Source organism: Megalobrama amblycephala, linkage group LG17, assembly GCF_018812025.1.
Source record: "Megalobrama amblycephala isolate DHTTF-2021 linkage group LG17, ASM1881202v1, whole genome shotgun sequence".
NCBI lineage: Eukaryota > Metazoa > Chordata > Actinopteri > Cypriniformes > Xenocyprididae > Megalobrama > Megalobrama amblycephala.
This window is the reverse complement of record NC_063060.1, coordinates 31,593,504-31,609,698: the sequence shown is the minus strand read 5'-3', so window position 1 is coordinate 31,609,698 and position 16,195 is coordinate 31,593,504. Positions and strand designations below refer to the sequence as shown.

The 16,195-nt window shown below is 35.8% G+C and overlaps 2 protein-coding genes across 2 annotated transcripts in view; one reads left to right on the top strand and one right to left on the bottom strand.

Moving 5' to 3' along the window:
- Positions 1 to 1,010: 1,010 nt before the first annotated feature.
- On the bottom strand, positions 1,011 to 6,691 carry msl2a (MSL complex subunit 2a). Its single transcript, XM_048163475.1, has 2 exons — positions 5,651 to 6,691; positions 1,011 to 4,077 (listed from the first exon to the last, which is right to left on the bottom strand). The coding sequence occupies exons 1-2, from the start codon at positions 5,790 to 5,792 to the stop codon at positions 2,630 to 2,632; spliced, it is 1,590 nt and encodes a 529-aa protein (XP_048019432.1). The 5' UTR covers positions 5,793 to 6,691; the 3' UTR covers positions 1,011 to 2,629.
- A 2,132-nt stretch (positions 6,692 to 8,823) lies between these two features.
- pccb (propionyl-CoA carboxylase subunit beta) overlaps positions 8,824 to 16,195 on the top strand; it is an 11,202-nt gene continuing 3,830 nt past the window's right edge. The window contains exons 1-13 of the mRNA XM_048162298.1: positions 8,824 to 9,100; positions 9,192 to 9,311; positions 11,708 to 11,776; positions 11,876 to 11,932; positions 12,037 to 12,150; positions 12,681 to 12,791; positions 12,943 to 13,051; positions 13,183 to 13,303; positions 13,412 to 13,493; positions 13,582 to 13,705; positions 14,856 to 14,963; positions 15,084 to 15,184; positions 15,263 to 15,361. Coding sequence (XP_048018255.1) covers positions 8,885 to 9,100; positions 9,192 to 9,311; positions 11,708 to 11,776; positions 11,876 to 11,932; positions 12,037 to 12,150; positions 12,681 to 12,791; positions 12,943 to 13,051; positions 13,183 to 13,303; positions 13,412 to 13,493; positions 13,582 to 13,705; positions 14,856 to 14,963; positions 15,084 to 15,184; positions 15,263 to 15,361 — 1,431 coding nt within the window. The 5' untranslated portion in view covers positions 8,824 to 8,884. The remainder of the gene's footprint in view (positions 9,101 to 9,191; positions 9,312 to 11,707; positions 11,777 to 11,875; positions 11,933 to 12,036; positions 12,151 to 12,680; positions 12,792 to 12,942; positions 13,052 to 13,182; positions 13,304 to 13,411; positions 13,494 to 13,581; positions 13,706 to 14,855; positions 14,964 to 15,083; positions 15,185 to 15,262; positions 15,362 to 16,195) is intronic.

Genomic DNA, 16,195 nt, shown 5'->3' with positions numbered 1-16,195 from the left:
AACATGAAAATATGTTGGATATAAGGATAATTTCATAATTTAAATATTAAACTGCAATGCTATTAATATATAGTAACAATGTTGCCCTCTAGCGGCTGAGATGGCGACGTACCGTTGCCAAAGTCTGAGTCAAATTAAAGGGTTAGTTCACCCAAAAATGAAAATAATGTAATTTATTACTCACCCTCATGCCGTTCCACACCTTAAAGACCTTCGTTCATCTTCAGAACACAAATTAAGATATTTTTGTTGAAATCTGATGGTTCGGTGAGGCCTGCATAGCCAGAAATGACATTTCCTCTCTCAAGATCCATAAAGGTACTAAAAACATATTTAAATCAGTTCATGTGAGTACAGTGGTTCAATATTAATATTATAAAGCGACAAGAATATTTTTGGAGCGCCAAAAAAAACAAATTACATAGTGATGGCCGATTTCAAAACAACTGCTTCACGAACCTTCGGAGCATAATGAATCAGCGTTTCAAATCATGATTCGGATCGCGTGTCAAACCGCCAAACTGCTTAAATCATGTGACTTTGGCGCTCCGAATCATGATTCGACACGCTGATTCATAATGCTCCGATGCTTCCTGAAGCAGTGTTGAAATCAGCCATCACTATACAAGTCGTTATTTTGTTTTTTTTTGGCACACCAAAAATATTCTCGTCACTTTATAATATTAATATGGAACCACTGTACTCACATGAACTGATTTAAATATGTTTTTAGTACATTAATGGATCTTGAGAGAGGAAATATCATTGCTGTCTATGCAGGCCTCACTGAGCCATCGGATTTCAACAAAAATATCTTAATTTGTGTTCCGAAGATTAACAAAGATCTTATGGGTGTGGAACGGCATGAGGGTGAGTAATAAATGACAGAATTTTAATATTTGGGTGAACTAACCCTTTAAAGCTAGGCTTGCTAAAGGTCATAAACAAAATAGAAAATCATTTGTGTTGCATTAGAAAAAAACACATTTAACACATGACTCAACACACTGTTTTGAAAAACAAGAAATAAAAAACTATAATTTATTTTTGTTGCTTTCTGCAATTTTCATTATTTCATTGTGGCAGTGAATAAACCAGCAATAATAAGAGGTTCTCCAGTAATTCAAAATAAATCAAGAAACTAAAATCTGAGTTCAAGTAATGACCATTGAAAAGCAAAGGGAGGAATAAAACAACGCTACCAAACTATAAGGTTTGAAAATACAACACAATATCCCACTAAGATCCAAGACTCAACTAAGAAGATTTTCAATATTTGGTCAAAGCCCTACTGATAGTGTTTTCAAGCATATTTAAGTACACAGATGAAGCACTGTCTACCCTGCTTCATTATATAAGACATGAAACGGTGCAGTGTAACAGTAAAGATGTGTTCACTGACCTTTCTCAACACACATTTCTAGTTTTGGTCCCTAAAACAGGAATCACAACACAACTGCAAGACAAACACAACAAATCAGGATCAGAGTAAAGAGGCATCAATGGGTCCTGAAAGGTGCTCAGGCATACTTTTAAAGAACATAACATTTTGAAATACTCCTTTACAGTTTGCATCAAAACAAATAGGATGCCTTCTTGTGGGGAAAGGGTTTAAAAATGGTTCTCTATCATTTTGTTTCTCATATTGCTTTAAAAATATCACTGCCATGAATACATTCTCAGGTAACACACTGAACACTCTTACATTCACTTGTTTCAGAAATCTTTGTCGATTATTCTATTGATGACGCAGCCAGCTCAGTCTGAACTAACAATGAACAATAGTGAGGATAAAATGAAGCTGGAGAAACAGCTGTCATGACATATTTGTGCTTCATTATCCTTATAAAACCAGACAAACAATGGAAATTGAACGTCTTTCTTTCAAATTTTGAACATGACGAATAAAAAAAGTGACACAGCACTACTTTCTGTTCAGAAAAATAAGGAACCCTCTACTGAACAAAAAATAAAAATAATTCAATATCCTAAAGGGACACCCCAGTTCTATAAATGAGAGTCGTGGATGACACAGGAACTGATCACTACAGCAACCAGAAAAGGTGTCTAAACCCATTAACACTATTGGGACTAAGTGCTACATTTTCCACCATAAGCAAATGATTTTATCTGACGTTAAACAGACATTACAGATAGCAGTGAATAATTTTACCTTCAATTAATGTTTAGAAGCAATATACATATTTATATATATTTAAAAATAAATTTGAAAAAAAAAAAAAGTCACCACAGAATGTAAACAAACGTTAATCCTTGAATAGCTTTGGGACAGTTTATAATGTGCCATACGTGTTAGCAAACAAATGTATCACAAATAACTGTGAAATTCATTTTAAGGTTTGGGTCATTGAACATTTAAAGAAAAATAACGTTTATCAGATCCTTAGTTCATTGTGACTATAACAGTCATGCAGAAGCAGACAGTTCCTTCAAAATAAAAACAAAATATGCCATAACGCTCAGCTTCACAGTAACTTTCTATTACAGCAGTGTGTGCGTGTGTTTGACGGTAGAGGTTGAACATGAAAAACTACAGACAAGAGTTTTGGCAAACAATTTCTGTTCGAATCGACCACGGCTAAGAGAGATGTCAGTAGCAGGACAGCTATCAACAGTCAAAATGCATCTCGAGAGCATCTTCAAAACTCTGGTCCTCGTCGGCGCTGGACGAGAGGAAAGAGGCCATAGGCGAGCCGGCGGACAGGCTGAGGACCCCGGCAGCGTTCGTGCCAGCGTTTCTGACCGAAATACTGGTGAGGTTGATGCCGAGAGTGAGCCTGGTCTGCTCCAGGGCTTTTTCAGGCACGGCGAAAGCCTCCAGTTTCTTCTCGCCGTTGGCCATGTACGAGTTCTGGCAGCCCCTGCAGATGCAGTCCAAACAGGCCTTACGGTTGGAGTAGCAGGGGCACCTTTGACCCCTGCAGGTAAGAACACTTGGATTCTGGGTGGCTCGCCCACACTTGCAGCCTTTTTTCTCTTGCGTCTTTTTGTATACGACTTTAGGAGGCTGGCTTGGTAACACGCTAGCCGAGAGCAGCCTGTCCTTCGCCTTGCCCTTCGCCTTCGGGACGGCCACTTTAGACTTGGCCTGAACTTTCTTATTAGCAAGGTCTGTGTTTATCTGGATATTTTTAGTTGAATCCAACACGGCCCTGTTGACCTTCAAAACGCCTCCGTTAGTGACCACGACAGCAGGCGGTGAGGGTGCTTTCGGTTCAAATGCTGTTTTCGGTGGAGCTGTGGCCGCTACCGATGGCCCCTGGATGAGGCTGGTGATGGGCAGAGGTTGGAGCATCTCACTGTCACTCTCAGAGCGAGAGCGCTTTCGGCTCAGGCGTGCTTTTCTGTGGGCTGCGGCGAGGCACGTCAGGCCCGTCTGAGGCTGTGGCGGGTGTCCGCTGGTTTGGGACTGTAATGAGTGCTGACATAGCTCTGCTGTTGATTTAGTCTGTTCACATGAAACCTCCTTGTTCATAATGTCAGATTTTAGGTCCTCTAAGGTACTTGTGTTCTCTGCACTAAAGTGCAACGATTCGGTGCCAACTTTGCACATTGCATCGTTAACAGTGACAGTACCCATGTGTAGTTCCGAGTTAGATCTCAGAGGTTCGTCAGCAATGACGGGCTTGGGGGCCTCTAGTTCCTCTGGGATCTGCTCAGAGGGTTTGTCCAGATCGCTCGGCTTGACTTCAGCAGAGTTTTCTGAGGAGTCTGTCTCCATTTTGAGATGAGGAACATCTAAAGTGTCTTTGACAGAACTGATCTCTTCATGTTCCTGATTCACCCCCAACACCTCTTCCAGCATCTTCTTGACCTCAGGGTAACCTTTGACCCCCAAGGCACTCTGCTCTGTCATGACGCACATTGAGACACACTCGCAGAGACTCCTGTAGCAGTCGATCAGAATCTGGAGCTGATTATTCTCCTCAAATTGCTCATAGTCTTTACACCAGCTGCAGGATGGCTTCAATAACATTTTCTTGCCTTTACAACCCTTGCAAACACAGTGCTGGCAGGAGGAATTTTTTGGAGCAAGTGGCTCCTGAAGCAAATTTCCTAGATGGAAAGCAAACAATAGATTAATATAAAACAATTAACATAACAAAATAACATCATGTATTATATTGTTCTGTAGAGTGCAACAGATGGGTTATGCAAGTAAAAATCCCATTCATTTTCTACACAGAGAAATTGACTTTTAATGATAACTTAAAGACAGACCTACTGAGAGCTACAAAGTTGCTAATTGGTGGTATATGCTTTTGTTGAAGCCATCAGACCACATTATTTTGATTTATTTTTTATACCTATCATTTTGGTATACCTATCATTGTAAAAAAAAAAAAAAAAAAAAAAAAAAAAAAAAACTACATCACCCATGATTCTGCAAAGAAAGCTCCACCAATCAGAATCAAAACAAGCAAATTGTTTCAAAAGAATGCTTTTGCACCCCCAACTCCATTGAAGCACCATGAATGACATGACAGAGTCAGTCTCCCTACACTCTGAAGCTACTTAAATATTTGTATGCATATTTGGCAATATCAGTTAAATCTATCTATCGTCCAAATGAATCACTGTGAATCAGATAATCGATTTAAAAAACAATGGGGAAAATATATATTCGATATATAGTAGTCAACATCTGAAGTGGATCAAAAAAGTTCAAAGTTGTCCTAAGAAGAAGGTTTTAGGACAACTCTGATGAAAGGTTTTGATCCACTCCAAATGTTGATATATATATATATATATATATATATATATATATATATATATATAAAATATATATAATAAACTAATTAAATAGTTGTATATTTATCCATTGTTTTTAATTTGATTATATCATTTGCAGTGATTCATGGGAATGTAGTTCTTTCCTTCATTAAAGAAGTTAAGTATACAGTCATGAACCTATTTGCTTTAAATTAAAGTTTGTAATGTTATTCACCTCGCAGCTGGTTGGTTTGGTTCATGACCTATACCTCTTTAAAATAACTTTAAAACTCCCTATGGGAAAATAAATGGGACGTTTAAATCATAAACCAAGAAGTCCAAGTGGTGCTCACTGCAGAGCCAAATGAAGTCCAGCTCCCCCTCTCTGGAAGTCATGGGTGGACCTAGTCCAGCCCCACATCTGTGGATCTAATGGGTGGAGGGATGGAGTTATGGGTAGGGTTAGGTGTGGTTGGACCTTCTAGCCCCGCTCAATACGCCCAAATTACATCTAGAGAGGGGGGGCTTGACTTCACGCTCCACCCACGGCTCTCCACTGAGCAGCCTCTCAAGAAGGCTGCTGAAAAAGCGGGCAGACACTGTTGTAGCAGATAGTTCCGCTCCTGGATGCTTTTCGTTAACAACATTGTTAACACGGACTAGTGGAAGAACGCGACTCAATTTGCTTATTAAATAACGTTTGAATGAAAATTGTGTTTTAAATACTTTTTAAATACTATTATTATTTAGTAACCGTTTAATAAAAGCAATAACACTCGAGGCTGTGCTGTAGCCTATCGTGAACATATTAACGTCTACTTCGCTGCGCATAATGCCTAGCAAAGCCATTTAGCCGTGACTATATTCAAAACATAGCACGGTCTCTCGTACATTGCTTAGTTTAAAAGGTACTCACCACACACCAGGCAGGATAGGGAGTCTCTAAAGAAAGGCAGGACGTTAAACAGCCCTCCGTATGTCTCCGGATCCTTCGGGTCGCACTGCAGAAGAGAGCGACACGCCGACACGTACAGCGCGGTGGCGTTTACCGGGTTCATCTCAGCGACTTCAGTCAATAGCAGGACAAGAGGAGCGGGCTGATCAGCTACTGAGAGAGACTGTTGATCAGACTCCCAACGCAGAATAACTGTGAGAACACAATTAACCAGGCTTGACCCAACGCCTCAAACAAAGAGTGTAATTTGACATGACTCGCAAGCAGATGAGCGGCTTTGAGTCGTCTGCTTGTTAACATGTCAGTGTCTAGAAGATCCTCCAGAGACGGTCAGCCCGATGAAAATAAGATGCTGTACGCGATGTATGGCACAGACTATAGCCTGCCTTCCATGAGTGTCAGGTCCCGATTAACGTTCCTTCAACATGAAGAGCGCTGCACTTTTGTGATGAAGCACACAGAGATGAAGGACTGGGCGATAAACAGCATTTTAGGGAGAAGCACAACAGGCCCGAGGCGTACTGTCGGCGGCACGAGCTCTGCGTATAATCCTTCCACAAATAACAAAAGGAAAAACAGAAGAAAGAAAAAAATCAGTTGAACAAAAAGTATAATCCTTGAAATTTTCACAACCACAGGGGTTATTTACAGTTCAGCTGAACAGACCACACAGTTCGCTTGGTTGCTAGTTCGCTAGCTAGCTAATATTGTCTGCACTTTTCTTCGTGTTGTTGAATATAAGAGCTTTTCTCTCATTAACAAGTGCGATAGCCTTCCGTTTGAGCGATATGTTTATATAGCATTCGACTGAATTCCCTACCCTGCAAAATATTCACACACATTAGCCTTTGCTAAGAGCCAGTTTCGTTGCTTATTATTCCTCTGTTAACTTTTGCATCCTGAGACTGAGAGGAACAACACCAAACAAGAGTAAAAGAGCGCCTGGAATTAAACACGACCTCCAGTGATTACTGCCCCCTAGTGTGAGACTGTGTAAATCACACGCTACTATGAGCAGAGGCTCGGTGGTGGAGGCCCGGTTACACACTATGGTTACCACCGAGATTACTTTCTGTTAAATGCCATAACATTTAGTTTTAATCAATAAAAATAACTTCCTAATGATATTGTCAATGTCCTTTATTTGTTCATTCTGCTTGTAGGCCTCTCACTTCTTTTTAGTATTAATGTGGCTTTTGGACTAAAGTAGCCTACTCATACAAAAAAAAAAAAAAAAAAAAAAATTATATCCTCCTGGGACCCAGCAATAGACTTTTGTCCTCTTGTCTCTCCCCTTTTGTCATCATACATGTCACATGTGTTTTAAGTCTGGATGTCATTTAAAGAGCACATTCAGGGCTTTGCAGAGAAACCACATTTTTTAGAGGTTTCGCCATGACAACAACAACTCCTTGGTCTTTAAATATGACTGAAAATCGAAAATAGCACTCTTATGGAAATATGATAATATTTTGTAATTATCATTTAGATTTTCAAATTGTTTGTTATAAATCAACATCTCCGGAAAATGTTATGGGGTTTATAATCAAAATATGACTTTCTGTTACGAAACAGGGCATTGATTTCATACATGACCTCTGTAGAGACACAACAAGTGAATAGGGAAAGAAATTATATATCAATATTCCTATTAATTATTAGATATTATTATGAAAATGTTGCCAATTATTTCTCCCATTATTACACTTCTTTTTTTATTGCATGTTGCTCCAAGAACACATTAATATGCAAATTAGATACAGTGTATTGATGCATTGTATTGAATGGGAAAATACATATATGACTATTTTACCCACATATTGCATAAAGTAAAATGGTATATCAATTCATTCTGTTCTATCTTTCATAACATAGTTGAGAATCATCTTTATACAAAGTTTGGTTAAAAAAAAAATCCTGAAGCCTAAAAATTGATTGGTGATTAAAAAAAAAAAATCCCATTGTTTTTGCCTATACATGTCATTTCATGTCATTTTATTTTTTCCACTACAGAGGACATAGCATAACATATGAATAAAATATAATTTTTCAAAAATGTTGTCTTATGCTCTAAACAATGTAATGACATGAAAAAAATACTAAAATACTTTTTTTTTCTGGGTCTCAGGAGGATATATATTATTCATATAAAAAGTTATTATTGTGAACAGCGAATAAAAACAATAATAACAACAGAAAGTTTCTCTAACATATTATGTAAAATAAATATATTACGGTACACCCCATCTTCTTTAAAAGTAGTATTTAATGAGGAATGAGGATCATTAAATGTTCATCAAGAAAAAAATTGCTTTTATTATTTCCTTTTTGTAAAGGGAATAAAAGACTGTTTCCTGAATAAGAGAGAAATATAGATTTAAATACAGAGACAGGTGTCCATTACCTTTCACTTTTAAAATGCAGTAAGGAATCTAGCCTTAAATTATTATTATTCTTTTTTTTTTCAAATGCATTTAGAAATATAAAGTTTGTTTCACTGATCCTTCAGAAATCATTCTAATATGCCTATTTGCTGCTCAAGAAACATTCATTTTTATTATTATCAACGCTGAAAACAGTTGTGTACCATTTTTTTCAGGATTATTTGATGAATAAAAAAGAACAGCATTTATCTGAAATATAAAGCTTTTTCAACATTATAAATGTCTATACTGTCACTTTTGATCAATTTAATACATCCTTGCTGAATAAAAGTATTAATTTGTTAAAAAAAAAAGAAAAAAAGAAAAAAAGAAACCTCTTACTGACCCCAAATTTTTGAACGGTAGTGATAATGTTCCAAAAGCTTTCTAAAAATTCAGTCTGGCCAACACAGAAATAAATTGCATTTTAAAATATATTCAAATAGAAAACAGTTATTTTAAATTATAAAAATATTTAACAATATTTCACAATATTAGCTGTATTTTGGATCAAATAAATGAAGCCTTGGTGAGCAGAAGAGACTTCTTTTAAAACATGCGATTCTCACAACAGCTTGGTAACAGTTGGGAATTGTAGTTTATCATTGTTGACATTAATATGGACTACATCTATCAAGTTCGCCTACAAACGCACATGCTGTGATTGGTTCACTCACTCACGCCCTCTTAGCTAACCGAGTAGGCGCTTGTTGGTGATTGGCTGAAGACACCGACAGGGTTTCAACATCACTGTGTCCTCAGTGTAGCAGTGATGGCGACCTACACGTTAATGCGGAGTAGCCTGGGACTCTTACATGGCCTAAAATGTTCTTTTAAAAGTGTAGGGGCAGTTACCCAGTCGAGAGTACTGCAAAATGCAAGGTGCTATTCTGTTAGCCATGTGTCTGTACAGGAGAGAATTGAGAAGAAACGAAAGGCAGCGCTTACAGGGGGAGGACAGCTGAGGATAGCTGCACAGCACAAAAGGGTAAGTTATGAAAACTTACTGCAGAATTAATGCAGTTGACATAAGTGAAAGCACAACAGTCCGAGAAGAGCTGCGAAATGCCTGTGCGCAGGGTAAACTGACAGCGCGCGAGAGAGTGGAGCTCTTGCTGGACCCGGACTCGTTCGTGGAGTATGACATGTTTGTGGAGCATCGCTGTTCTGACTTTGGCATGGAGGCAGATCATAATAAGGTATGTCACCTCCACCTCTCAGGTCACTGAATGCAGAAATATTGCCATTGTGCATGTCATGAGTTATGAAATAACAGCGGTAAATGACTTTACTCTCGAGTGAGTGCAGATGCAACATTGTGTCTGTTGCAGTTTAAGGTCATTCTGTGAAATGGACAGTTTGACCGATATTTTGAAAGATTTTAAAAGACTTTAAACCCCCTGTTAACAAAATAAAGTGTTTTAAGTTAGTGGTTCTCAATTAGAGGGCCCCCAATACTAAAACTATTTAGTATTAATATAATATTAATTAAAATATTACTCAAATTAAAATGCTACACTAAAAAAAGATGTATGACAGTAAACTATTTTATTTATATTACAGAAGTATCAGTGCTACATATTAGCTGAGATATGAGGGTTTTTATTATTGTCTAGCACAAAGTGGGGTTTAAGTGTTAGTTTCTAACAAATATACCTATAATAAAAACTAAATGTTAGCTTTTATTGTTATGCACATTTTAAAACATTTGAAATAATATATACACTACTGGTCAAAAGTTTTTGAATGGTTAGATTTTTTTAATGTTTTAAAAGAAGTCTCTTCTGCTCGCCAAGGCTTCATTTATTTGATCCAAAATACAGCTTATATTGTGAAATATTTTTACAATTTAAAATAACTGTTTTCTATTTGAATATATTTTAAAATGCAGTTTATTTCTGTGTTGGCAAAGCTGAATGTTTAGAAAACTTTTGTAACATTATCACTACTGTTCAAAAGTTTGGGGTCAGTAAGAGTTTTTTGTTTGTTTTTTTGGAAAGAAATTTAAGAAATGAAATTTTATTCAGCAAGAAGGCATTAAATTGATCAAAAGTAAGACATTTATAATGTCTCAAAAGCTTTATATTTCAGATAAATGCTGTTCTTTTGAACTTTCTATTCATCAAATAATCCAGAAATAAAAAATATTACACAACTGTTTTCAGTGTTGATAATAATAATAAATGTTTCTTGAGCAGCAAATAGGCATATTAGAATGATTTCTGAAGGATCATGTGACACTGAAGACTGGAGTAATGATGCTGAAAATTCAGCTTTGCCATCATGGGAGTAAATTACTTTTTAAAATATATTCAAATAGAAAACAGTTATTTTAAATTGTAAAAATATTTCACAATATTATTGTTTTTGCTGTATTTTGGATCAAATAAATGAATCAGAAGAGACTTCTTTTAAAAAACATTTAAAAAATCTTACTGTTCAAAAACCTTTGACTGGTAGTGTGTGTATATATATATATATATATATATATATATATATATAATATATATATATTATATACACATTACCAGTCAAAAGTTTGGAAACATTACTATTTTTAATGTTTTTGAACGAAGTCTCTTATGCTCATTAAGGCTGCATTTATTACATAATAAATACAGAAAAAACAATAATATTGTGAAATATTATTACAATTTAAAATTATGGTTTTCTATTTTAATATACTTTAAAATATAATGTATTTCTGTGATGCAAAGCTGAATTGTCAGCATCATTACTCCAGTCTTCAGTGTCACATGATCCATCAGAAATCATTGTAATATGCTGATTTATTATCAATGTTGGAAACAGTTGTGCTGCTTAATATTATTTTATAACCTGTGATACTTTTTCAGGATTCTTTGATGAATAAAAAGTTAAAACATATCAGCATTTATTTAAAATATAAATCTTTTGTAACAATATACACTACCGTTCCAAAGTTTGGGGTCAGTAATTTTTTTTTCTTTCTTTTTTTGAAAGAAATTAATACTTTTATTTAGCACGGATTTAAAAAAAAAAGTGATAGTAAAGATTTATATTTTTAACCTTTTATTCATCAATGAATCCTGAAAAAAGTATCACAGGTTCCAAAAAAATATTAAGCAACACAACTGTTTTCAACATTGATAATAACTGAATAATAAATCAGCATATTAGAATGATTTCTGAAGGATCATGTGACACTGACGACTGGAGTAATGATGCTGAAAATACAGCTTTGATCACAGGAATAAATTACATTTTAAAGTATATTAAAATAGAAAACCATAATTTTAAATTTTAATAATATTTCACAATATTATTGTTTTTTCTGTATTTATTATGAAATGAGCATAAGAGACTTTGTTCAAAAACATTAAAAATAGTAATGTTTCCAAACTTTTGACTGGTAGTGTGTATATGTATGTATATGTATCCACTTAATTGTATCTTCTTACAGTTAAGATACAATTAAGTGGATAATTAATTTTTAGTTGATTTTGACGTCTATAAGAACACGTAAAATGTTAGCATCACTCATTGTTATTTTTTAACACTTGTAGATGGGGGATCTAAAAGTTCATGATTTTCCTTGTCTTGTCTGTGTTTTCAGTACCCAGGGGACAGTGTAGTGACTGGACAGGGAAGGATCAATGGCAGACTGGTCTATGTTTTCAGCCAGGTATGATACTTGCTTTCGAACATAAATTTGCAATATTAAAATATTTTATATTCATATTTCCATTCTCTTGTCATGAGTGAAATGCTCCTCTGTACTCAGGACTTCACCGTGTTCGGAGGCAGTTTATCAGGAGCTCATGCTCAGAAGATCTGCAAGGTGAGACTGGTTGATGAGCATGTGTTGGATCTGACTAAAGTCTTAAAATAAACGCACAGGCATAATAATGTCAAACAGTAAAATCACTGCAATTTAATTCTTAGATCATGGACCAGGCAATGATGGTTGGAGCCCCAGTAATCGGTCTCAATGACTCTGGTGGAGCCCGCATTCAGGAAGGCGTCGAGTCCCTTGCAGGATATGCTGATATATTCTTGGTAAGCTAAATGTCTTAACACAGCTATTTATTTGATATATACACTACCATTCAAAAGTTTGTGATTGATAATATTTTTTAATGTTCTCTTATGCTTACCAAGGCTGCATATACCGTATTTGAGCAAAAAATACAGTAAAATTGTGAAATATTACATATATTAAAGTGTAATTTATTCCTGTGATGGCAAAGCTGATTTTTCAGCGTCATTACTCCAGTCTTCAGTGTCACATGATCCTTCAGAAATCATTCTAATATGCTGATTTGCTTCTCAAGAAACATTTCATATTATGATCAGTGTCAAAAACAATATAATATTTCTGTGGAAACCATGATTTTTTTTTTTCTTTGATGAATAGAAAATTCAAAATAACTGTTTATTTGAAATGGAAATTTTTTATAACATTATAAATGTATTTACTGTCACTTTTGATCAATTTAATGCATCCTTGCTGAATAAAAGTATTAATTTCTTTTAAAAAAAAAATCTTACATACACACTAACTCTGGACAATTGCATTTGTTCTTCAGCGGAACGTGATGGCCTCTGGTGTAGTTCCTCAGATCTCTCTCATCATGGGCCCGTGTGCAGGTGGTGCCGTCTACTCGCCTGCTCTGACAGATTTTACCTTCATGGTAAAGGTAAGAAATGAAAAGTTAAGAGTATAAAATGCATATTGTATTTGAAATCGGGTTTCTTGTGTGTATTTTAATTTTAGAATCGGGTCCCGGCTGGCACTTTTTTCATGAAATGTTTTGTTAGCTGGTATACATCTTTAACCTGTCTTTGCAGGATACCTCCTACCTTTTTATCACAGGCCCAGATGTGGTAAAATCTGTAACAAATGAGGATGTTACCCAGGAGGAGTTGGGTGGAGCAAAAACCCACACCGCCGTGTCGGGTAGGTCTATCGATTTACCCTGTGCATGCATCTGAATGTGTTTTTGCCGTATGAACAGTTTTTGTTCTCTAATCTGACTACAGATTATCTTGGCTTACTTGTAATATAAAGAGCTTATTGTTTTCTTTCAGGTGTTGCTCATCGGGCCTTTGAGAATGACGTTGATGCCCTTCTGAACTTGCGAGACTTTTTCAACTTTCTCCCACTGAGCAACAAAGATCCAGCTCCAGTCCTTGAGTGCCATGATCCTCGGTGAGAAACCGTTTTAGTACTTTTTTTCTCTTTATCAGTCAATTTATCTTGAGCAGTGTTTTCAGTCACATGGATTCTGCTATTATCATTGCAATTTATTTTCCTCAGTGACCGGCTGGTTCCTGGTTTGGACACTGTCGTTCCTTTTGAAACCACAAAAGCCTATGACATGCTGGACATTGTTCATGGTGTATGTGCATCTTTAGTGAACGAACAATTCAAATAGTCATGCATGAACTCATCAGGGAGTGCTTATGATTGTCATTTCACTCTTACAGATAGTAGATGAGAGAGAATTCTTTGAGATTATGCCCAACTACGCCAAAAATATTGTGGTGGGATTTGCCAGGATGAATGGTCGGACTGTAGGCATAGTAGGAAACCAGCCAAAAGTGGCTTCTGGTGGGTGATTATTATATTATATTATATTATATTATATTATATTGTATTATATTATTTAAAAAAATGAAAATTCAGTTTTACTATCACAGGAATAAATTACATTTTAAATTGTATTACAAGATAAAGCAGTTATTTGAAATTGTAATAATATTTCACAATATTACAGGATTAGTTCACTTTTAAATACACTTTTCCTGATAAATTTACTCACCCCCATGTCATCCAAGATGTTCATGTCTTTCTTTCGTCAGTCGAAAAGAAATGAAGGTTTTTGAGGAAAACATTCCAGGATTTTTCTCCATAAAGTGCATTTCAATGGCTACCAACAGATTGAAGGTCCATATTACAGTTTCAGTGCAGCTTCAAGGGCTTTAAACGATACCAGATGAGTAATAAGGGTCTTATCTAGTGAATCGATCGGTCATTTTCGAAAAAAATACAACCGTTTATGCTTTATAAACAAAATATCTCCTTGAACGTACTTTCCGCTTCCGCATTCTTCATAACGCTTACGCTGAATGTTCTACGCCTTCCCTATTCTACTTATGGAACGAACGCGGCGCCAGTTTCGTTTTTTTCCGTAAGTTGAATAGGGAAGGCGTAGGACATTCAGCGTAAGCGTTATGAAGAATGCGGAAGCGGAAAGTACGTTCAATGCGATATTTTGTTTATAAAGCATAAACGGTTGTATTTTTTTCGAAAATGACCAATCGTTTTGCTAGATAAGACCCTTATTACTCATCTGGTATCGTTTAAAGCCCTTGAAGCTGCACTGAAACTAATTTTGACCTTCAATCTGTTGGTAGCCATTGAAATCCACTATAAGAAGAATTATCCTGGAATGTTTTCATCAAAAACCTTAATTTCTTTTCGACTGACGAAAGAAAGACATGAACATCTTGGATGACATGGGGGTGAGTAAATTTATCAGGAAAAGTGTATTTAAAAGTGGACTAATCCTTTAACTAACATTTAATTAATTAACATTTTCGATGAAATAAATGCATAAGAGACTTCTTTCAAAAACATTAAAAAATCACCCCCAACTTTTAAACAGAAGCGGATATTGTATGTAAAATATTTGTATAACATAAAAATTTATTATACACTTCACACATTTTTCATGTCCTTTTTTTTGTGTATATTTTAGGCTGTTTGGACATCAATTCATCTGTTAAAGGGGCTCGCTTTGTTCGTTTCTGTGACGCCTTCAACATTCCCATCATCACATTTGTGGATGTGCCTGGATTCCTGCCAGGTGTCTGGAGACTTGCATTATCCTAAACTTTGCTGTTTTTTCTAAATCATTTTACCCTGATTTGCCAACATGCATTTCCCTTTTTAAATAACATACTGACAGAATGTTCTTTTTCCACAGGCACAGCTCAAGAGTACGGGGGCATCATCAGACACGGAGCCAAACTGCTGTATGCTTTTGCCGAGGCCACAGTTCCAAAAATCACTGTCATCACTAGGAAGGTAGGAGGCAGAATGATAAGTGTGTGTGGATGGTTCTGACTAGCTTGTCTGCTTAATTCTTATTTGCCCTCTCTTCAGGCATATGGAGGTGCTTATGATGTGATGAGTTCCAAACATTTGAGAGGAGACGTCAACTATGCCTGGCCGTCCGCTGAGGTCGCAGTGATGGGTGCAAAGGTAAAACTGAAGACTAATGAGCTAAAACAAATGACATGGCCAATGCACTTACATAATAAATATGTATTGTGGTTGAATTGTGGGTCTTTCTAGGGCATTTATGAGCTTAAAGCCAAACCTGCCTTTGAGTTACTTTTAAATCTCAGGATGGCTAAATATTTTATGGGCTAAATAAATGTGTCCCAGAAGTCCTTAATAAAACATTTAAGGAATTCTTTATCCTATAATCAGTGCAGAGAATTAGAAGACAGACATGAGAGCTTCAGCCCAGTCCTGCTGCTGATATACACTTACAGCAGCAATGATCACTATGCTTGGCTCTCTTCAGTCATTAAGCTGCTTGTGAATGTCCCTTCAACTCCTTTCATTTTTATACTGGAGGCTAAAGCTGTGAGTTGAGTAACAGGTGCTGCTGACTCAGAGTTTGGATCATATCACATGTTGACTGTTTAAAGTACAAACTATAAATATTTCTGCTGGGTGACCATTAGTGACGCTAAAGCAACAATGATGCTCATTGATATTCCTATATTATATATGTTCTTATATATATATATATATATATATATATATATATATATATATATATATATATATATATATATATATATATATATATATATATATATAATATGTGTGTGTAGGGATGGGTATCGTTAAGGATTTAACGGTATTACTACTCTTACCGATACTGCTTATCGATCCGGTACTTTAACGGTATTCTTATCGGTACTTTTTGTTATATATATATATTATATATATATTTATATATAGAGAGAGAGAGCTGAATTAACTTTGCTTTATATTATATAGTGTCTGGCATTTTTGGTGTTT